Source organism: Glycine max, chromosome 11 (genome assembly GCF_000004515.6).
Source record: "Glycine max cultivar Williams 82 chromosome 11, Glycine_max_v4.0, whole genome shotgun sequence".
Taxonomy (NCBI): domain Eukaryota; kingdom Viridiplantae; phylum Streptophyta; class Magnoliopsida; order Fabales; family Fabaceae; genus Glycine; species Glycine max.
In genome coordinates this window covers 15,590,893-15,612,525 of record NC_038247.2, presented here as the reverse complement: position 1 = coordinate 15,612,525, position 21,633 = coordinate 15,590,893, and the positions used below count along the sequence as shown (strand labels likewise).

Here is a 21,633-nt window from a genome sequence, read left to right as displayed (position 1 = left end):
TTTGTCATACACGAAAGGAAAATCATATCTCTACGCCCTATTTTTACATTAGTTATTTTCTTACCTTTTTACATTATTAATTTTTACGTCATACTTGTTCAGGGGGGGAAAGAGTAAAGAGATATCAGCATACTCAATGGCGGAACTTGACCATAATTTTTGGAGGAACCAAAATGGTAAAAAATATTCATATATTAAAAATTCAAAATAACATAATTATATAACTTTATTTTTGGATGAAACATAATTCTATAACTCAAAACACAAAATAATAAGATAATGATTTAGGAATTATAAGATTGATTGGATAATAAAAGAAGAAGCCGAGGGAGTTTCATCCCTCTGCTGCATAATATATTAAAATGCATACTTTTTTTTTTTGTTTTATCATCAATCTTAGTAACAACACTCTAAGGATGATGTAAATAAAATAACATTGCAATAATACTATAATAGCATTGCTCTAGAAAACAGAGTTGCCCGGATTCTCATTTGACAATGATTAATAGTATTTATAATATATTATGAAAAGTTCTATTAGTTGGTGTCCAACATTGCATCCTCTCAGTTTCTGTGCCTAGAAGCGTGGCGTGGTGGTCTCAATTGGTGTCTATGGCCATGATGATCAGATCAGTAATGACAAGTTGTTCCTTCTTCATATCAATGCTTTTGTTTCTTTTCACCATTTCAGGTTCGTTATTTACTTTGTCTACTTCTGCTTGATTCCATGGAAAGTGGATGATGAATAAGAAAAGAAAGATAACAACTTATATGTTAATGATAGAGTCTTATTCTATTCTATTCTATTCATACTTGCCTTGGAAATGGAAAATTCTATTTACCCCTTAGTGAGAGTTGTGATCAGAATAGCTTCACAAGAGGAATCAACAACTATTTTTAGCTTCCTCATTCTCTCAACTTGGAGTAGTATCTATTCTCCTCATGGTATATGTGTATTGAGTGTTGGTTCAATATCTATATAATCTGACTTAAAGGGCCATCTTGATTCAATGTTTGATCATTTGTGCAAGTTAAACTGCATTTATCATTTTAAGCTGATTTTGTTTTACTTAATGTGTTTTCAGATTTGTTTGTGCAAATCCATGGCCTTGGTTTTGGAATCAACTACGGACAGATAGGCAACAATTTACCTCCTCCATCTCAAGTTGCTGTTCTTATAAAATCTATGAATGTGAGTAGGATCAGGCTCTATGATTCTGATCCAAATGTTCTACTAGCCTTCTCTCAATCCAATGTGGAATTCGTAATAGGACTTGGAAATGACTACCTAGAGAACATGACAAACCCTTCTAAATTTCAAACATGGATTCAGCAGCATGTTCAACCTTACCTCTCTCAGACCAAAATCACTTGCATCACAGTGGGAAATGAGGTGTTCAATAGCAATGATACTCAGCAAATGTTGAATCTTCTCCCAGCAATGCAAAGTGTGCATGATGCCCTTGTTAATCTTGGACTAGACAAACATGTAACCGTCACAACCGCCCATTCATTCAACATATTATCCAATTCCTACCCTCCTTCATCCGGGGCATTTAGGGAAGATCTTGTGCAATATATCCAACCCCTTCTTGACTTTCATGCTCAAATCAACTCACCTTTCCTCATCAATGCATACCCTTTCTTTGCATACAAAGATAACCCAGGCGAAGTTTCCTTAAACTATGTGCTTTTTCAGCCAAGTGAAGGCATGATTGATCAAAACACCAATTTGCATTATGACAACATGTTGTATGCTCAAATTGATGCTGTCTATGCTGCCATCAAACAAATGGGGCATGACCATGATGTTCAAGTTAGGATTTCCGAGACCGGTTGGCCTTCTAATGGTGATCCGGACGAGGTTGGAGCTACACCGCAGAATGCAGCTTTGTATAATGGTAACTTGATCAAAAGGATACAGCAGAAACAAGGCACTCCTGCAAAACCATCTGTTCCAATTGACATATATGTCTTTGCACTTTTTAATGAGAATTTGAAGCCTGGTCCAGCATCAGAGAGAAACTATGGACTTTACTATCCTGATGGTACTCCAGTTTATAACATTGGATTGAAGGATTATCTCCAAGAGATTCCTATGGCAGCTAAATCCAATGTAAGTAGACACATGATCGAACTTTAACGTACTTTTAAAAATTCTCATTATTTTTTTTTATTATTATTACTATTATTTGGCTTGTAGATTGTATATTTTGATTGAGTAGTTTTTAATGCTTCCATCGTTCATAATTTGCAGACTTTGTCTGTCAATTTTCTTGTATGTATAACTACATGCTTGATCTTTGCTTTGGAGCCTTCAAGATGGTGATCAGAAGAAGGGAAGGTTAAAGGGAAACAGAGGAATTCCCATACGTCATTCTTTTGCAATAGATAGTTTATGCAAGGTGAGGAAAAGATTAATTTGTCCATGCATTTTTTTTATTATTAATAATTTATTAATGTTCTTTGTATTTTATTTGCAAGGTAATTGGTATTTTCTCCAATTACTGTATTTTTAGCTGAATACTGAAGCTAGGAGTTAATTTATTTTATATAGGTAAATGTTAATGGTTAATTTTTGTTAATAAGAGAGATTAAATCCTTAACATTTTGTTATTTCTTTCTTTCTTAACTATCCAACCAATCTCATATTTTTAAGAGTATATAATTACTGAACATTTTATGGATTCATTCTATCATGTCATAGAAAATTAAAAATGATATGATTGTGTGAGAAAGTTCAGTCCAAAGCTCAAAAGGGAAACCCTTTTTGATGCCACCACTTTAATCTTCACTTTCTAATAGTAATTAAGTGTACAAATTTAGAAAAGTTTGAAAATAGTTTAATAGGAAAGTTTTGGAACATTACTGTAGAAAGGTTCTGCCTAAATATCAATTAAAAGCAGAACCTGCCAAATGCTGTCCAATTCGTGCATGCCACAAAGTGGACTCTTGTGCCGACCTTAACCACCCCAAGAAAACCTTCATTACTCTTTTTGAGTATTAAAAATATGGTAATCAGTCTCCATCGTCCTTATCTCCCACTTGCAATCATGCGTATGAATCTTCCTGTGAACGAAATTGTTCTTGTCTTCAGCTATACAAAAGTCCAAATCAGTTGCATCAAACTCAAAAGAAAAGCCCTCAGAACCTCCTCATCTCAGAAATTCAAACCCCACAATTTTGTCCCTGGTTGTGATTTGTCAGCCTTATTTTATACACATCTCCTTCTTCCAATAATTTCCATATTATTTTTTTTAATCGTACTAGTCATTCATTTTCTCATGCTTCCATGCCATGCATCTCTTTTCAAATCTTCATCATGATTGATGTACTATGTTTACATAAAAAACATTTCATTAACTTAGTGTGGAATAAATAGTTACTGTGCAAGGTATTATAAAAAAATGTTTAAAAGAGTTGAGAATTTCTACAATCTCTGAGTCATGTTCATGCTAAATGCAATACGAATTTCTTTGTGTTACTTCACTCAGTTTCCTTAGCTAATGTTTTAGATTTCATTGTATGAAAAAAACGATTAGAAAGGATATTTCACTAAAAGTAATCAAATAGGTTCTTTGATAAAAATTAATCGTTGGTAAAACTAATAAATACTTCACACTAAATGTCACCGTAACAAAAAAAAAAAGTAGGAATTTCTTTGTGTGAATTGTTCGGATGTCTAAAAAACGTGTTGGATAATTACGTGCAGTGGCTAAAATTTTCAAACAAGGAACCTAATTTAGAACTATTATTGCTTCTTTTTTGGACAAAAAATCACGTGGAATAATATTCTACAACATGAGCTGTTAATCGCTTTTAGACGTGGATATGGCATGGTCCATACCATCGAAAGTGAATTGTGTTGTATTCATACATCGGTTATAGGTTCAAACGGGATAAGATAATTGACATGTGAAAAAGCATCCACTTAAAAATTTCCTTCTCAAAGACTACCTGAACTTTTGGTGCATTGAAGAGGTCTCTCTTTTCTGATTTAGTACTATTGAAAACAAAATACTGTTATACCATGTTTTAATCAATAGAGTTAAAATAAAAAACCCATCAGGTACGATAATGCATGAGTAGGAGAGGTGGCATATGGTATAGTCAGTAAATCAAAGTTATTGGATAAAGATCAAATGGTTGAAATTTGGAATTTATGTTTAAATTCAATTTGCTAAGATTGAAATTTAAACCGTTTGATTATCATCCAATGACTTCAATGTACTGAGTGCACCAAATGCACCATTTTTTACTGCATTCAATATAAATCCCTAGGTCCAATACTTATTGGCTTTGATATATCCTTGCAGGGAGAAGAAAACTAAAGCAGCACAACTTTCTTTTCATTTGTCCAAGGAAATTCGTACATTTTGCATGAAGTTGGCTGTTTTGTCCATATAAATGAAAGATGTATGATGTATCATGGCTAGTTAAAATCATTTATACACTTATTGATTTCACCATTTTAGGAATAACCAAAATAAATCCCAAAATTGGAGGTGTAAAAAGGAGTATAGTGATTTTTTTAACTTGTAAACATTAGCTTATTTGTTAATTTCAGAAGTATGAGAACATTTGTGTGTCAATTATTGCGTTCGATCGTCACCTATAAAAACATTTTTAATCAAGTAAATTAAAAAATAATTATTTAATTTTTTTGTCGAGAAATAATTATTCAATTAGTCACATTAAAATTATTTATTAACAATTTATATTATTTTTTAAAATTCACTCTTAAAATTATTAGAACTCATCATCTCACTTTTTACTTACTTAATTATTAACTAATATGGTTTCATTCTTTTATTAGGATTTATATATCATTTTAATCCTGATTAATCTCTTCTCTCGTCTTTACACCAGAGAAAAAAAATTATTCTATTAAGACTCATCATCTCATTTGTTTTATTTAAAGTTCCATTAACTTTTGTTACATAATAAAAAAAAATATCATTTGTACACTCTCCTCGAAGAAACAAGTACTACACTGTTTTTTCGTCCCTCTTTGTGTTACACTCTCCTCCCTTAATAAATACAAATATATTAAATTTTTAAATATGTATATATATAATTAAATGTTTTATTTAATTGTTCATATTTTATTATATATTTTCATAATAAAAATTACTACACTTCTTAATTTATAACTTTAATTATTATTTTAAATTTGGGTTCAAAATTTTAATCATGGTTGATTTTTTAAGGTTAAATTATAATTTTAGTTCTCTAATTTTATAATTTATAATTATGATTGCGGTTTATGGTCGTCAACATTAATGGTGTATAAGGTGGTTGGTGGTTGCAGTTTGATGATATGGTCGTGTTTGTGGTGGTTGGCGGTGGGTATGGAGTTTTGTTATGGTGACATCCGAGTTGATGGTGGCACAATATGGGTCGTGCGGTGGTCCGATGATGAATTTGGTGGATGATTTTAGAAGGGGCAAGATGACTATGGATGGGATCGTTATGCTTGTGATGTCAAAGAAGATGAAGATGGGTTAGAAAATATTTAGGTTAAAGATGGCTCATTCCAGCTACTAATCACAAAAGAAAACTTAAGTGCCCCACCCTAACAAATTAATTGGTCAATGTTAACATATCAACTATCAACTAGGAATGAAAAATCAAAATCATCAATTTAAAAATTAGGATGATCAAAATCGTCTATTAAAAATCAAAGGATGAAAATTATACATTTATGAAACTAACGGAATTAAAATGATAATTTAGTATTTTTTTAATTAGAATTTTCATTTTAAAAAATTAATAAAAAAATATATTTAACTGTGTAAAAATATTTATAGCATAAATACATTCTAATTAAATTCTTGTAAATTTTCTCAGTTGTAAAATGTTGTTCTCACGCCCTATTGAAAGAAAAGAAAGAGTTTGGCACTGATAATGGCGGGAAAGGAAATCTAACTATAAAACCCTAACCCTAAACCCATTCGAATCGGAATCGGAAGAAGATAATGTCGGAGGCGGAGGAGCTACCCCGGTCTATTGTGCGCCGCGTAGTGAAGGATAAGCTGTCCCGTTGCTCCGAAGACGGAGAAATTTCCGTCAGCAAAGACGCTCTTCTCGCATTCTCCGAAAGCGGTAGGATCTTCATCCACTACCTTTCCGCAACGTAAGCCCTCGAAACCCTTCAATGAATTTCTCTCGAAATTTTGGATTTTTATGTTTGAATCCCTTTTCCCCTAATTTGAAAAAAACCAAAAAGTAGGATTCGGATTGTAATTGTATGATTGATTAATAGATGATGAAATTAAACAGTGGAAGAAAGCAAAAATGAGACCTTTTTAGATAGAAGAAGCAGAACAGTAATGGGGTATTTGTATTGTACTGTAGTGTAAGTATGTCATATTAAGTATGTATGTGATTTTTTTTATCGGCAAATATTAGTTTTGTTAGCAAAGGGATCAAATCCGTGACTTTTCCAAAAAAAATTTCTCTCTTAACCATAAAACCCACCTTATATCTCCTGTATGTATGTGATGTGATGGCGTTATGCAGGGCTAATGATATATGTAAGGAGTCTAAGAGGCAGATTATCAATGTTGAGGATGTTTTCAAAGCTCTTGAGGAAACTGAGTTCCCTGAGTTTCTTCGTCCTCTGAAAGCTTCCCTTGAAGGTAGGTCACTTTCACTTACGATGTTCAGTTCACACCAAAGATCGTAGTCTACTAGCTGTCATTTATCTTTAGTAGCTGTCAAGTTCTTGTGAAGTCACCTTGTTCTAAAAGTTAGAATAAAACATTGTGATATTACCAGAGACTGAGGGGAGTAAATTTAGACCATACAAGCAGCAATTGATGGTTAGGATTAAAATTAAAAGTTATTTAATGATCACGTAATCACTTAAAATCATATGACTTTATGTTTTAGTCTTAAGCTTTTCTTGATTTGATTCAATGGCCATGATTCACTCCTCTCACTCTCATAATAAAAACCCTCTTTCTATATATATATATATATATATAAAGAGAGAGAGAGAGAGGAAGCGTACCAGGTGAGAAATGAGAGTGAGATGAACGAATCTCAACTACATGTCCAACTTTGACATGGCTATTAATTGATGTGGTCACTATTCCATTGTTATGACTGAGTTTGTTTTATGTCATTAGACAATATACGATCCTGGCCTGTTAATTACTTTGTTTGCACTCGGCACTTGGCACTTAGCACAGCAGACAGTTTGTTTTGGAAGAATTTATTTACTGTGTCTGTGTAGTTTCTAGCACACCTTGACAATTTCTCTTCATTGCATAACAGAGTTTAGGAAGAAGAATGCTGGAAAGAAAGCTGCAGTGTCAAAGGGAAAGGATGATGAGCCGAGAAAGAAAAGGAAGTTGGAAGGTGAGTCACCTGATAAGGGTGAGGGTTCTGATAAAGCTGAGTTATCGGATAAAGGAGAGGATCCTGATAAAGGTGAGAGTGATAAAGGTGAGAGTGGTGACGAGACCAATGATTTAAAGGAATGAAGGCAGTTGTATTTGTTATGACTGAGCCAGCGCGTTTATGTTTTGTGTTATGTTGGGAATGTGCATGACTCCTTGTTTATTGGATGCAGCTTGGTATTAATGTCAAAAATGTAGCTTTTTGATTGTTTCTCAGTAAAACACATCCCCTACCCTACCCCCTGATGTATGGAGCATTTCAGGAAATAAATGATATTCCATCTTATATATTGATGAGATGCATTTTCTCACCATGGGTGTGGAGAGTAAATAAAGAAGTTGAACTGAGAAATTTATGTACGCAAAATTGCCTTTTAGATTAAATGCAGCAAAATAATGTGCTGGACGTAAGCAGTTTTACTGCATTTGGTTATGAATGCCTGGATTGAAACTCATACAATTTTGTAACAATGGTAAGAAACTTCAAAAAAGTCACTTTTATATTATTTTGTTTACTTTCACTTAATTATGATTGAACTAAACTAATTAATTCAATTTTTATATTGATTTTTTATAAACAAAAATAAACCTTTCATATTAAAACATTACAAAATAAATCGCTTCCTTCTCTTTTCTCTCTCCCTCTCTTGACTCCTCTCACATTCGCTTCTCACTTCAGCCCCATTCTCCTTCTCATCTCCCTTTGTTAGACAGTTACAACGTTACTTTAGCCCCATTTCCTAACATTTTATCCTCAACTAAAATTCTCATTTACACACTCATTTTTCATCCAAATCTCTCTTTTCATCTTCCTCCCAATGGTTTCCCCAGATCTGTGACGACGGAGCTTTGACAGCAAGGTGAGGCGCGGTGCGAGGCCTCAAAGGTGTGATGGCAACACGAGTCATGGTGCCATGGAGGTGTGATGGTGAGGCAAGTTGCGACGACAAGGCGAGGGTCACCTAGGTACACGGCACGACGCAAAGGAGGTTAGACGGCGAGGTTCTTCCATTTCTGTTTTGTTTTCCTCTTTTTTGGTGGTTGGTTGATTGTACTTCTCTTTTAAAAATAGTATTTTTTTAATGCCAAGGAACCATTTCTTGCTGAAGGAACAAAGCTTGTTTTTAAGAAACTCTTGTCATGTAAATTTGCTCCAAGGGAAAAGAAATTACAAGATATTTTTTCTTGACTTAAGAAATTTTCATTGCCTCTAAGCTATCATTAACATAATTTTAATTGAGTTAACTGTGTCAAGTGACGTTATGATTAAGTGATTGATCACCCATTTTCCCATTCTAGCTTAAAATGAGGTTATGATACTTGACTATGCATGGTGTCCAGTAATTAGAAAGAAAGAAATTCCATGAACCAGATAAATTTTTGCAGAACAAAACTTAATCATTATGTTAATTATCATTAAAATTCACCTCAGTATCAAGTGATAAAAATTTACATTGAAAGTTAGAATAGGTAAAACTCATTCTAATTAGAAAACATCATCTAAAGTATTTCACTAATTTTACTTTTAAACGTGATCTAAATTTCTTTATCAGTGTTATCAGACCTAACAATATTTCCAATAGAAGCATTTTCATGAATTGTTTAACTTTATTTATATCATAAATAATATTTTTTAAGCATTCGTAAAATTATGATAAATAACTCATTCAAATAATTATGTATTGTAAATGCTCTAAAGATTTAAAGACTTCTCATCAGCTTATAAATTCCCACGACGCCAGTGCATCTGCTTTCATCTTAATTCCTGTAAACATTTTTTTTCTTTCTTGGTCCTTCCAGTACGCCGTCTTGCTTGTATAGCATTACAGTGAATCTCCAATAACTTGGGTCAATATGGATGGGATTAAACATTTACCCCTACACCAAAAGGTTTAGTGACTATATAACTTTATTTTATTACTTGTAGCCCGATCCAGAGATTAATCGCCATGGGTTGGTGAGTTATAACAAAAATTCTTGAAGGTGACACTAAGCTATGTGCATAATTTTAATTTGTAATAATAGTTTTTAAGTTTAAATCTTATGGGTCCATAAAATCCATGGAAAATCAAATGAGTGGCTGGTAGCAGCGACATATGTCCATTATTTTAAATATCAATGAATTGGGTGAGTTCCCTTTACTGTCTCTATTATGATTCACCCAAAGAAAAGGGTAGCATGAGGTTTTTCCCGTTTAAAAAAGGGTTCTCAAGTATAAAACTGATTAATTATCAACATAGGAAGAATTCAACTTACAAACGCCCTGACATCATGTATGTAATTCTGCAGAATAAAATTTTAATAAAAAAATATGTAGCACATTTTGATAAATTAACTGAGCTTGAAATGCCCCAAGTACATTTGAGAGAAGGGGGTGCTACTATCTATATATCAAGACCGGCTAATATGGCCGATATCTGCGCCCATGGCCACCATCATTGTTGTGCCTTCCCTTACTTGAACTCCCGACATTCCTGTTGCCACTCCCACTGCCACCACCGCCCCTGCCACCTCTATGATGTGAGGGTGGGGCTTGTGGCTGCATTCCTGGTTGTTGCCTGCAGAATAAAATAAACTCTCAGGCTTTGGATTCAGGCAATTGGGTGTCTCATAAGGCCATTGGAATTTTATAGAAACATCATTGCAACATCTTCCAATCTACCAAATATCATTGCAACATCTTCCAATCTACAAAATATCATTGCAACAGTTTTACTTACAAGACATATCCAATCCGTCCATCAGCTAAAAGCATAGGCATGATGGCCATTCCTGAGGGAGTTTGACCTCCTCCATATAGCATGGGCTGTAAAAGATACAACTCCAATCATCAGAATCTCAGATTAATAGATAGTGAATATGATAATGAATCAATGGCACATATATAGTAGAGATCAACTTGCATGTAAATACACTTCCTGTAGCATATACTGATAAAGTCTAATATGCATGATTTCTAATGAAATTTAAAATATATTAAACATGTTTAAATGAAATGCAATAAGGATTTGGATTCTATAAAAGTCAGTAGCTCTATAATGCCACTACTTAGCATCAAAATAGTGATTTCTGTTGACACAAAAATGAAGAGTATAAAAAGAATAATTTTGGGTCTGGAAACAAGCTATAGATATCTAATGCAAACATGTCACCTGTGCAAGACCTGGAGCAGCATATCCTGCACCAAGTCCACCATAGGCACCTCCAACCAAACCATAACCAACATGTGGTGGATAGCTTGGAAGCAATCCTGGTCCTGGCTTCTGTGTGTTTGATCCTCCAGACTTTTGATCAGCCTGTGGCTTTGCCAGAGAGCATTGTAAAAGTTGACCTGAAACGTAGAACAAACCTTAAATATTATTGACCAACATTCACATAAAATAACCACAAAAGGCTGGACAATATGTTACCTTCTAATTCATATCTTTCAGTGTTTTTCAGTGCTTTCATAGCATTTGACCTCTCTGCAAAATGTACAAAGCCAATTCTGTTCTTTTCCTGTCCAGACTTTGCTGGTGGAAGAACCACCTTTGTGATCTTCCCATGACGTTCAAAAAGCTTCTTCAACTGCTCTTGAGTTACATTCTTTGGAAGGTTCTTCACATATACTGCCTTCACCTGTTCACACATGCACAACAATTCACTATATTCAATGCTTTGTTTACAGAGCAATGCATCTAGAATAGGATCTGTTAAAAAATAGTCTATATATTCAACGGCATGGTAATCTAGATTCAGAAGCAAATAGTGTATTATAGAATATTAATCACTTATAAGTTATAACAATGACTGTAGTAATGTATTTAATACTTAATAACTGTTAATTAGTTCTTGCACTCAATGTATAAGCAATAATATATATTAAACAGAGCTCTGGTAAACCTACATTAGCTTTTTCGTGTTATAATGGTTTTTGTCCCTCTAATTTATACTATGTTAGATGCAAATATATATTAATTTATAAATCTGGTAGAATCTTATGCTTCGAGTTAGTTCTGTTCTGGTGAAGGAAGATTCAATAGCATACATGAAATCCAAAGGTCACTCATCATTGATGATCCATTAGCCAAAATGGGTGAATCCAAGTCTGAGAGTTCTGGCAGTGGTGAGTTGACCAGACTGCATGAAACCCAAACCTCCATGGCTATTACTTGCTCCTTCTCTGATTCACCATTGTGCACGCTATCTGCAAGGACCACCATTGCACTATCACTAGGGATGATTTCACTCTCCATTTTCTGTTGAAGATGGTCTCTTTAAACCAAATTCTATACTCTGTTTCTCCCTTTCAACCGGTCGATCAACATCTTCCTGAACCATAACTATTTTCAGTATCTGTTTCTCACACTGATTTTGCTTCATCATTTTTTTGTTTCTTCCCCACTACAATGGTTGTGGGTCTTGGTCGTGGTCATTGAACCTTATTCTTTATTTTTGTTATCTAGCTCTAATGGTTACAACCTATGTTGTTAATAGCGGCTGTCGCGGCCGCTATCAAGGCGGCACGGCGCGGCACCCTACCGCGACGAAGGCAGGAAAAGCGGGGCGGAATCCGGACAAAAATTTCGCGCGCTACAGTGACGGCCGAAAATGCCCTCACTTAATGCGAGAAAGTGAGGGTATTTTTGGCTTTTTTTTTGTATTACCTGGCCAAGGTCTCGCTCCCTCCCCGATCTGTTGTTTGGCTGGCTCGAGAAACCCTTGTGAGAAAGTGAAGTTGCGACTGCAACCTCGACCTGCGACCTGCGACTCCGACGACTCCGTCCGGCGACTCCGACGACCCCGTCCGACGACTCCGGCGACGACTCTGCACCCGGCGAAGCTGCAACCCGACGAGTCTTCGTCCTGCGACTGCGCCGCGCGGCCACCCCTTTGCTTGAGGTGAGGAAGACAGCGAAGAGGATTTTTTTGGTCTTACCTTGCTGTTGGGTCTTGGCCTCTTGGGTGTGACTGTGATTTTTTTGTGACTGATTTTTGTGACAGCGAAGAGGATTTTTGTGACTGATTTTTTTTTATATGAATTTAATTCATTTTTCTGATAGCTAGTGCCTAGTCTCCACCTGAAGCATGAAGTAGTTATTATCCACCACCTGTCATGTGACTGCCACATATGCTAGATTCTAGAATTGTCGTAGCAACTAGCAAAGTGTTGAATCAACAATAAAAAATTGAGGAACAGTCTCAGCAAAAATTCTAGAATTGATTACTTACTAATTAATTTTTTGATAATTAATTTTTACCTTGTTACTTACTAATTTTTGGCTTTGGCTGTAACTGTGAATGGTTTGTGTCAATTAGTTCACAAATTTTTGTTGTTCAAATAAGAACTCTAGCATTAGGGAGTGACACTATTTATTTACATAATAGAGTGCAGAATTTTAGTCGACAAAAGACATGTTAAACTTTGAGAAAAATATGGAACAAAAAACTTGATTAAGTGAATTTCAAAACTAAAATGTAAGTTTTCTTATGTATCATAAAATACTTCGTCACAAGTCTAAGCCTTACTAATTTCACAACAAAAACCAATATGATGGTTTAATTTTCGAAATGTTGAAAAAATCAGGTCATTTAATTTTTTATGTAATTTTTTATTTGGTTGCAGTGCTTTAGTCTCCTTACGGTGCATTAGACTTTAGTCTACTGGAATGTTGAATTCAGAGGGGTCTTCGTTGTTCAAGCCTACCGGTGATAGGGTAGATGCCTTTTGGAAATGGAACAGTTTAAAGGATAAAAATAACAGGAAGAGTGTAACCTGTGATTTTTGTCACAAAACGACTACGGGAGGAATTTCTAGAGCAAAAAGACATCAACTTCAAATAAAAGGAGATGTGGGTTCTTGTAAAAAAGTACCGGAGGATGTTAAATTAGAAATGATTGCTGCTTATGAGAAGAAAATAGCTGAAACTGCAGCATACATGGAGACAATGCAAGAAGAAGACGAGGAAGAGGAAGATGGGATCCTAGAGATTGCAAGACTTAAAAGTGGAAAAAAGCGTCCAACAACATCAAATGAAGCCTCCTCAACTGCTTCCAATAAGAGGATCACAACTAAAAAAGGCCCTATTGATTTTTTGTTCTCCAAAGCACCTGAAGAAAGTATCAAATTAGGAAAAACCATGAGACAATCAAGTGTAAATGAAACTTATAACAAGGCTGCAAGAGACAGGGCAGTTCAGTACATTGCTCGTTTCTTTTTTAGGAATGGAATACCATTCAATGTTGCTAAATCAAAAAGTTTCAAGTTGATGATAGAGGCGATTGGAACCTATGGTCCTCATTTAAAGCCTCCAAGCTATCATGAATTGAGAGTTCCACTCCTTAAAAAAGAGTTGGAATACACGAAGGGCTTATTGAGGGGTCATGAGGAGGAGCGAATCAAATATGGGTGTTCAATTATGTCAGATGGTTGGACGGATAGGAAGAATAGAACTTTGATTAACTTTTTGGTAAATTGTTCGTTGGGAACACAATTTGTGAGGAGTGTGGATGCTTCTGAATACATGAAGACTGGTCAGAAGATCTTTGAGCTTTTGGATAGCTTTGTTGAGGAGATTGGAGAAAAGAATGTTATTCAAGTGGTGACGGACAATGGAAGTAATTATGTGTTGGCGGGTGAGAATTCAATCATACTTAATGAAGTTTTTTTTTGTAGTTATAACTTTTAATTGTTACACTACTCATACAAGTTTATTGATTTTGGTCTTTTTAGGTAAAATTTTACAAGTCACGAGACCAAAAATATTTTGGACTCCATGTGTTGCACATTGTCTTGACTTGATGCTAGAAGATATTGGAAAGATCCCAAAAGTAAAAAGGGTTATACAGAGAGGCATCAAGCTTGTAGGCTACATTTACAACCATACATTGGCTTTGAACACCATGAGGAAATTCACACAAAAAACTGAATTAGAGACATGGAGTTACAAGATTTGCTACCACTTTCTTAACTTTGCAAAGATTGCATAAGCAAAAGGCCAATCTTAGAAGGATGTTTAATTCAGATGAATGGTTGAAGTCTAAGGCAGCTAAAGAGCCCAAGGGGAAGCAAGCAACAGATGTTGTTCTTATGCCATCATTTTGGAATGATGTTGTTTATGCTTTAAAGGCTATGGGGCCTCTTGTAAGTGTGTTGAGGTTGGTGGATAATGAAAAAAAACCTACAATGGGTTTCATTTATGAAGCAATGGATAGGGCCAAAGAAGCAATTCAAAGAGCTTTCAATAACAATGAAGGGAAGTATAAGGATATCCTTGCAATCATTGATAAAAGATGGGATTGCCAACTTCACCACCCTTTGCATGCAGCGGGTTATTATCTGAATCCAAAGTTCTTTTACACCAATCCAAACATTGACAGTGATAATGAAGTGGTGGATGGCCTCTTCAAATGTATTGATAAGCTTAGTGAAGATGATGATTTTGTAGTTGAAGTTCACAAACAATTGCTAGTGTATAAAAGGGCTGGAGAGAGGTTTGGTATGGCTGCAGCAATGAAAGCAAGGACTGAAATATCTCCTGGTAAGTGAAAAAATTCACTTATAACTTTGAATGATTAATTAATAATATGTGTAAATGCTAATGCATATGAATTGCATTTTACAGCTGAGTGGTGGAAATTGTATGGAGGAAAAACACCACACTTGCAAACCATTGCCATTAAAGTTCTAAGTTTGACTTGTAGCTCACCAGGATGTGAGCGTAATTGGAGTACCTTTGAGCATGTAAGTAACTAACATTCATGTTTTTTTAAATTATGAAACTTTAGAAGCTGAAATTGAAACTAAGTAACTAACATTCATGTTTTGTAAATTATTATAGATTCACTCAAAGAAGAGAAGTAGGCTTGAGCACCAAAAGCTTCAAGATTTGGTTTATGTTAAGTATAATCAAGCTCTTCTAGATCGCTTTGAGTGTCATGATGTGATTGATCCTATTGCTTTAAATGATATTGATGATAGCAATGAGTGGTTATTGGGAGAATTGGAAGGAGAAGAAGCTGGTAATGATTTGGTTTTTGATGATGATGATTTGAATTCGTTAGATGTTGCTGAGGCAACTGGGGCTGGTGAACCTTTACAAAATACAAGGAGTCAAACACATATAAACAAGGCAGCAGCTGCACTTGCACCTACAAATGAAAAAGGAAAAAAGGTGGTGGAAGTGGAAGAAGAGAATGAAGATGAGGGGGAAGAAGAGTACAATTCTAATGCTAGTGAGAGTGATGGATTTCAACAACACAATGATTTGGATCTTGAAGAGGATGAAGATTCTGATTAGTAATTTAGTATTAAGAAACTTGCATTTGTCTATTTGAATTTTAATGTCTACTTGTCTATTATTATAATTACTTTAGGCTTTATGTTAGAAGGACTAAGGCTTCCTTTATTTGCTTGACTTTCTACTAACTTTTGTTTAAGTAACTATGTATTAAGTTATTTTTCTGTTTTTGAACTTATATACATACATATTATTAATTATTTAACATATATAAAAAGACATTACAATAGCGGTCATCCCGCTATCCCAATTTTGGGGTCGGCCGCTACGCCGGTCTTGACAACTATGGTTACAACATGCCACCACCACACTCAACTGCTACTCTTAGTTCTCCTCCACCCTCTTGGTTGAGTGTGGCATTGTGTTTTTTTGGTTGAGTTGCCTCTTCATCCTCAAGATCAACTCCTTGTTTTTGAGAAACTTATGCAGCATTTAATTAAGTTCTTGAATTCCATCAACCCGCCTCTTGATCTTCAAAAGGTTAGCAACCAAAGGTTATAGAGCACCAATTGATAAACCAATAAAATATGCTGAACACAGAAATCACAAACAATGCAGCAATACACTAGCTGTCCTAGAGACATCCTACATTGATTATCATTCTCTGCCCACAAACTGCAAATAACAACCTCTTTTTCCTAATTACACACCCTACTATTAAATAACTGCCATCCGTTATTCTATATGAATAACTGTCATCAAGGTAGTTTCTACTTCTAAATGCAGGCTGAGTTGTTTTCTATCATATATTCTAAACGCATTATTGCTCCTTAACTTCTACCTATAACTGCCAACACGACAGTTAATATTACACTTGCATCTAATAAGCAAACCCTTCAAGAACACCATTGTATCCTCCATTTCTTTCCCAATAAGCAAACCTTAACTTCCATCTCTCCAACCCCTCTTCCCCCTTTTATATCTAATTAAGCCCCTCTAACTATCAACTCTAACTTGCTATCTAATTTTTCCTTCCCCTGGAAAATCCTAAGAAAGGCCAATCCTAGTTTTTCCAGCTTCCTGTGGCTGCAATCTCCAGCATGCTCCCCCCCTCCCCCAAAAAAAAAACTGCAGTTACAACCCAATCAAATTAGTGACCGTGTTCCCCTCTGCTGGAGCTGCAATCTTCAGTTCTCCACCATCCTGGTCTTCAATCAATGTACTCAGCCACCATTGGAATTCTGGCTTCAGTGTCACCAGGGATGGACACCTCCTCAGGATGACAACTGTTTCACCTCTGATTTGTTCTCTGATTGGTTTTTGAGGTGGTTGAATTTGTCAGCGTAGTCGGGCTCAGTCCTAATATAGTGGCTGATGGTTTGGTTGGGTGTTGTCTGGTCAGTGTTGATGTTGAGCGTGGAGGAAGAGGGAGACCAGAGAAGATGATAGCGGTTGTTGATGGAGAAGATTTCTTTGTTTTTATTTTTATTTTTGTTTAACCTTCCCTTTTTACCCCTAATGTACCAGCACACAAAAGGTCAACTTGTGTACTGGATAAGCAACCTAAAAAGGTTCTTATAACCATTAACCATAACTATAAATTATCAACTGAGCTTAAAAAAGAAGGAAGGCATATGAATCAATACCTGAGATGCAGCAGAGGACTCAGCATTTTTAGGATCAGCCCAGCTCACTGTTGGAGCATTCTCACCTAGCTTAAATGTTGGGCTCATCATCTTTTGCCTTGAATACTCAGCACATGCATGGTTATAATAGTCAATAAAAGCAAAGCCCCGGTTATTGTTGGTGTTCTTCATATCCTGAAACAAATTATTGAACAAACATAAATATAAGAGCATTTAAATAAGAAAACCACAATGCTGACTCTTGTGTGCATGCAGTTGGACATAATGAGAAAACAATAGAAGAATGATTGTAATTTGTAATACATGACTTTTATGATGATTTTTAGGCATGACTATAACAAAAACTTCCTAGACACATTTAACTTAAAGTGGGAACTGAAAGTGCAACAGAAAAATACATACCTTGACTAGTTCCACACCAGTAACTCCAGGTCCAATCTCAGTTACAATCTTCTTCAGATCTTCAACACCCCAGCTTCTAGGAACATTGCCAATAAAAAGACGGTGCTTGGCTTGAGATTTTGAACATTTAATTTTTTTACCCTTAAAGAATTGATAATTGACAGTCAGGAATTACATATACCAAATTACAATAAGATTCGCATAATGCATCTGCAATGTTTGTAATACAAGAGTAACAACAGTAAAGCCACTAACTTAAGAGGAGAATCGGTTATGAATGCATATTGACATTATCATATTACCATGAATTCGGTATTATTTAGCTCCTCAATGGCTTTAGAAGCCAATTCCACACTTCTAAAGGTCACAAAACCAAAGCCCTTGTTCTCGGAAGAATCCTTTCCCTTCATTATTCGAACCTGTTTTCCTCAAAATTCAAGTTAATGAATGACATTGTAATATAAGCATAAGCACAATACAATAACAATGGCACAGACTTACCTCTGCAACTTCCCCAATACGCTCACATAAAGATTTCAAATCCTCATCTGAGGCATGAGGAATGCCACCAATGTATACTTCAGACCCATGAGGAGGAATTGAAAGGAGTTCAGCATGTTTTTTCTTCTCATCCTCATCTTCCACCTTTGTTTCATCACTGCTATGATTTTGCATGGCATCATCTTCTTCCACTTCTTCAACCTCTTCTTCCTCCTCCTCCTCCTCCTCTTCATCTTCTTCCACCTCCACTTCCTCCTCTTCTTCCACCTCTTCCACCTCCTCTTCTATCTCTTCCACTTCCTCTTCTTCTTCTACTTCTTCATATTCTACTTCTTCTTCCATTGCTTCCTCTGGATCATTTGCCTCCTCAAAATCAACCTTCTCATCAGATTCAACTGGCTCCTCAGGCTCAGATGGCTTAGCAGCTGATGAAGAAATTGCTTTTTCCCGAGGCATCTTATGAAACTAACGAAATAAGCGTGAGGCAACTGTGAAGAAGGCACAGAGGCCAGAAGAATTCCTGGGAAGAAGTATACACATATCGAAAGGAGGAAACAAAAAGAAAGGCCAAACAAGGGGTTGCAGCGAATGAATCTCAGTGGAAGCCGTGCAATGAGACAGACAAGGCTTATACGGCAGCAATGTGATAGACTTTTATTAAAGGGACAATGATAAGATAATTAACAGCATTGGCAGACAGGCAAGTCAAAAACAATAAAAAAGAGATTAACGAAGGCGGCGAAAGGAACCCGAGTTCAAACGGCATGTTGGTGAGCACAAGCTCTTCTATTTTACACAAAGCCAAACGAGGGGCAAAGAAAATCATGTAAATATGAAAAATTTCTACTCAAATGATGCAAGGTGATGAACAAACAATTAGGCATCAAAGGAACGAGAAGGCAGAACAAAAAGAAGAATCATGAAGTGTCCAATCTCAGAAAAATATTAGCAGTTTCCAAACAAAACGTACCAATCTGTGCACCTTCCTGCCACAAATTTACAGATACGTACTAAGATAGGGTTCATTACACTTACACACTTCTACCAGCTAAATCACTGATGCAACCCTTTACCACAACACATCAAATTTCACAGAAATCCCAAATAAATAAATAAAAATGTTATTTACGCAATAATAAAATCTCTAGCTTGCCTCCGTACAGAAATTCAAGGCGAGAGAGAAAGGAGAGTACCTTAGGGTAAAGGAGCACGACAACGATGTCGAAATGGATAGAAAATTTCTGGTGCGAAAAATGAAAATTAGTGCAAACTTCGAAGGAGAGCTTTTAAATTGGATACGATTTAACGAACCCTAGAGTGGCGTCTCGCTGATACTGGCAAAACGGTAAATGTAGTGGCGCCGTTAATTTGAGTTTTGGATTTTTCTTGTTTGTCAAAATTACGGTATGCGACAAGCCGTTTCTGATTTTCCGTCCAATGGCTTCAAGAGACGGAGACATGTCTGAGTACGACTCTAGGAGGGTATTATGGTAAATGCGAAAGGGGTCTTTAGATTTTTAAAGGTCAATAAAATTAAACAACTGCAATACTCCTTCTGAGTCATTGTAAATTTGTAATTGTTATTATCATGATTGTTTTTTTATCCGCTGAAATTGAAATAATCTATCCAATCTCAATATGGATCGAAAATCAAACAGATAAAAAAAATTTTAAAAAAATTATTTGATTGAATTAGAATCAGTTTAAAAAAATTATTCAAATCAAACTTATATATATTATATATTTTATTCATAAATTTATAATATAACTTATTTTTATTTTTATTTCTTACATATTTATAAAACTGTCATATAACTTACATTTATTTATGAAAAATATATTTGACTAAAAATATTTTTACTAATGCGTAAATATCTTATTATTACTATATAATGACATATAAATAAAATATTTGATATTTTAAATTATTTTTTATTATATTTATTATATATCTTACCTTTTATTTATCATTTTTTAAAATTAAAAGATTAAAACCAAAAATTGATTCAATTCAAACTGCTTTAAATTGAATCCAATCATATTGGATTAAAAATTTAAACTAAATCAATTTGATAATAAAATAACAAAACCAAAATGATTGAATCAAATGATTTTTCTCTTCAACGTGGATCCAATCCAATTCATGAATACCATTATCTTTAACATTAGTTGTCATTCTAAATTGTTTTACACAAACCATAAGATGAAATTTATAAAATTTAATGTATCAAAATAAAACTTTTAAACTTAATGTACCAAAGTAAAAGAAAAACACAAAAACATAATGAACTAAATGTGACATTCAGTCCATTAATTATAATTCATTTTCTTCTTTCTTCTCATTTTTTCGTTGTCATAAAATATATTGTATAAAGTATTATATAAATAACATTTTTAAACATAATAAAATGAATGAAAATGAAAATCCACACCAAAACTCTTAGGTGACTTTTGGTTTGACTGTTTTCTTTTTTTAATTTTCAAAGAAAATTGAAAATAAGAATGAAAATATGTTTGCTTAAAATTTGAAATATTTTCTTTGAAAATATGTTCAAAAACATGTTTGTAGAAGCAAATAACATAAGAAATGGGCTTGAATTGTGTTTTTAGAGATTTAAAACTTTTTCTACATCTAAAATCATGTTTATCGTCTGATATAAAAAGACCTAAAACACATAGAGATTAGACTCTATCATATGATGAGATAAATAGTTTCCTTTGTAAAACAAAATAGGATATAAGATATAAAAATAAATTCAAACCCTTTGTCAATTAAAATAAAAGAGAGAAGCACAAAAAGAATTATACTATTCAGAAACCCGAAACTACGTTCAATTCTTGACAATTCATCAAATTTTCACTAATTTATCAAAGTTACAAGTATTGTTCACTATCACTTCTAATTCTTACACTTGTAAGCTCTATCCAAGCTTGATTTAAAACTAATATTCTTCATTCTACCAACCCACTGCTGGCTCTAAACAAATCAACAAGATTTGTTGGAAGTTTGCACATTGAATAAAATATGTGATCATCTTACAGATGAATATATCACTCAACATTTTTAATTTTTTCTCTCAAGGTATACAAGGTGTTTTGAGATCTTTGTATCGTTACAAGAATTTGCTAAAATCTTTAGAAGAATGATTTGCGTAAATAATTCATGTTTGATTTCTTCAAAGTTTCTTCTATATATAACATTCATCTCCAAGTATTTGTTCTCTCTCAATGGTTAGATTCTTCACTCTATTCTTTGTTTGAGGTCTTGAGTCCGTTGAAGCATTTAATGTTTGCATTAGATGTAGGTTCTGTTGATAAGATAACATGTCTTCTACTTCACGAAGGAAATCACTTCTTTCATCAAAACAGGTCTAGTGCAACAAATCACACCTTTTTATACCGTGGACTTCTTTTATTTTTCATAAGACTTTCACAGGTCCTTGGAGAATGTTTTATACA

At 34.5% G+C, this 21,633-nt stretch overlaps 3 protein-coding genes across 7 annotated transcripts; 2 read left to right on the top strand and 1 right to left on the bottom strand.

Annotated features, from left to right (window-relative positions):
• Window positions 1-379: 379 nt before the first annotated feature.
• Window positions 380-4,586, top strand: LOC100781332 (glucan endo-1,3-beta-glucosidase 14). Of its 2 annotated transcripts, XR_005887271.1 has the most exons (4): window positions 380-691; window positions 1,086-2,116; window positions 2,258-2,405; window positions 4,317-4,586. XR_005887271.1 is itself a non-coding variant. In XM_041006994.1 (3 exons), the coding sequence occupies exons 1-3, from the start codon at window positions 613-615 to the stop codon at window positions 2,327-2,329; spliced, it is 1,182 nt and encodes a 393-aa protein (XP_040862928.1). In that variant the 5' UTR covers window positions 380-612; the 3' UTR covers window positions 2,330-4,298. The 2 variants fall into 2 exon arrangements, 1 of the variants encoding a protein (XP_040862928.1); XM_041006994.1 differs by lacking the exon at window positions 4,317-4,586 and having other exon boundaries at window positions 2,258-4,298.
• A 1,375-nt stretch (window positions 4,587-5,961) lies between these two features.
• LOC100306382 (uncharacterized) lies at window positions 5,962-7,705 on the top strand. Its single transcript, NM_001251032.2, has 3 exons — window positions 5,962-6,136; window positions 6,523-6,641; window positions 7,282-7,705. Exons 1-3 carry the CDS (start codon window positions 5,979-5,981, stop codon window positions 7,488-7,490), a joined length of 486 nt encoding a protein of 161 aa, NP_001237961.1. The 5' UTR covers window positions 5,962-5,978; the 3' UTR covers window positions 7,491-7,705.
• Window positions 7,706-9,614: 1,909 nt separating this feature from the next.
• Window positions 9,615-19,593, bottom strand: LOC100785076 (heterogeneous nuclear ribonucleoprotein Q). Of its 4 annotated transcripts, none has more exons than XM_006591011.4 (9): window positions 19,368-19,593; window positions 18,175-19,160; window positions 17,976-18,092; window positions 17,674-17,814; window positions 17,272-17,445; window positions 10,817-11,024; window positions 10,559-10,737; window positions 10,127-10,212; window positions 9,615-9,964 (listed from the first exon to the last, which is right to left on the bottom strand). In XM_006591011.4, the coding sequence occupies exons 2-9, from the start codon at window positions 18,628-18,630 to the stop codon at window positions 9,808-9,810; spliced, it is 1,518 nt and encodes a 505-aa protein (XP_006591074.1). In that variant the 5' UTR covers window positions 18,631-19,160; window positions 19,368-19,593; the 3' UTR covers window positions 9,615-9,807. The 4 variants fall into 4 exon arrangements, with proteins under 4 accessions (XP_006591074.1, XP_003538114.1, XP_006591076.1 ...); XM_003538066.5 differs by having other exon boundaries at window positions 18,175-18,694; window positions 19,368-19,592; XM_006591013.4 differs by having other exon boundaries at window positions 18,175-18,630; window positions 19,368-19,587.
• Between the last annotated feature and the right edge of the window lie 2,040 nt (window positions 19,594-21,633).

What these genes read in the sequence shown, in the direction of transcription:
- LOC100781332 (XM_041006994.1), top strand. Translation starts at nt 613, where the DNA reads ATGGCCATGATGATCAGATCAGTAATGACAAGTTGTTCCTTCTTCATA. An exon ending in GTTTCTTTTCACCATTTCAG is followed by an intron (nt 692 to 1,085) that starts GTTCGTTATTTA and finishes ATGTGTTTTCAG; the next exon opens with ATTTGTTTGTGCAAATCCAT. An exon ending in CTATGGCAGCTAAATCCAAT is followed by an intron (nt 2,117 to 2,257) that starts GTAAGTAGACAC and finishes CATAATTTGCAG; the next exon opens with ACTTTGTCTGTCAATTTTCT.
- LOC100306382 (NM_001251032.2), top strand. Translation starts at nt 5,979, where the DNA reads ATGTCGGAGGCGGAGGAGCTACCCCGGTCTATTGTGCGCCGCGTAGTG. An exon ending in ATCCACTACCTTTCCGCAAC is followed by an intron (nt 6,137 to 6,522) that starts GTAAGCCCTCGA and finishes GGCGTTATGCAG; the next exon opens with GGCTAATGATATATGTAAGG. An exon ending in TCTGAAAGCTTCCCTTGAAG is followed by an intron (nt 6,642 to 7,281) that starts GTAGGTCACTTT and finishes ATTGCATAACAG; the next exon opens with AGTTTAGGAAGAAGAATGCT.
- LOC100785076 (XM_006591011.4), bottom strand. Translation starts at nt 18,630, where the DNA reads ATGCCTCGGGAAAAAGCAATTTCTTCATCAGCTGCTAAGCCATCTGAG. An exon ending in GTATTGGGGAAGTTGCAGAG is followed by an intron (nt 18,093 to 18,174) that starts GTAAGTCTGTGC and finishes TGAGGAAAACAG; the next exon opens with GTTCGAATAATGAAGGGAAA. An exon ending in TAAATAATACCGAATTCATG is followed by an intron (nt 17,815 to 17,975) that starts GTAATATGATAA and finishes CAATTCTTTAAG; the next exon opens with GGTAAAAAAATTAAATGTTC.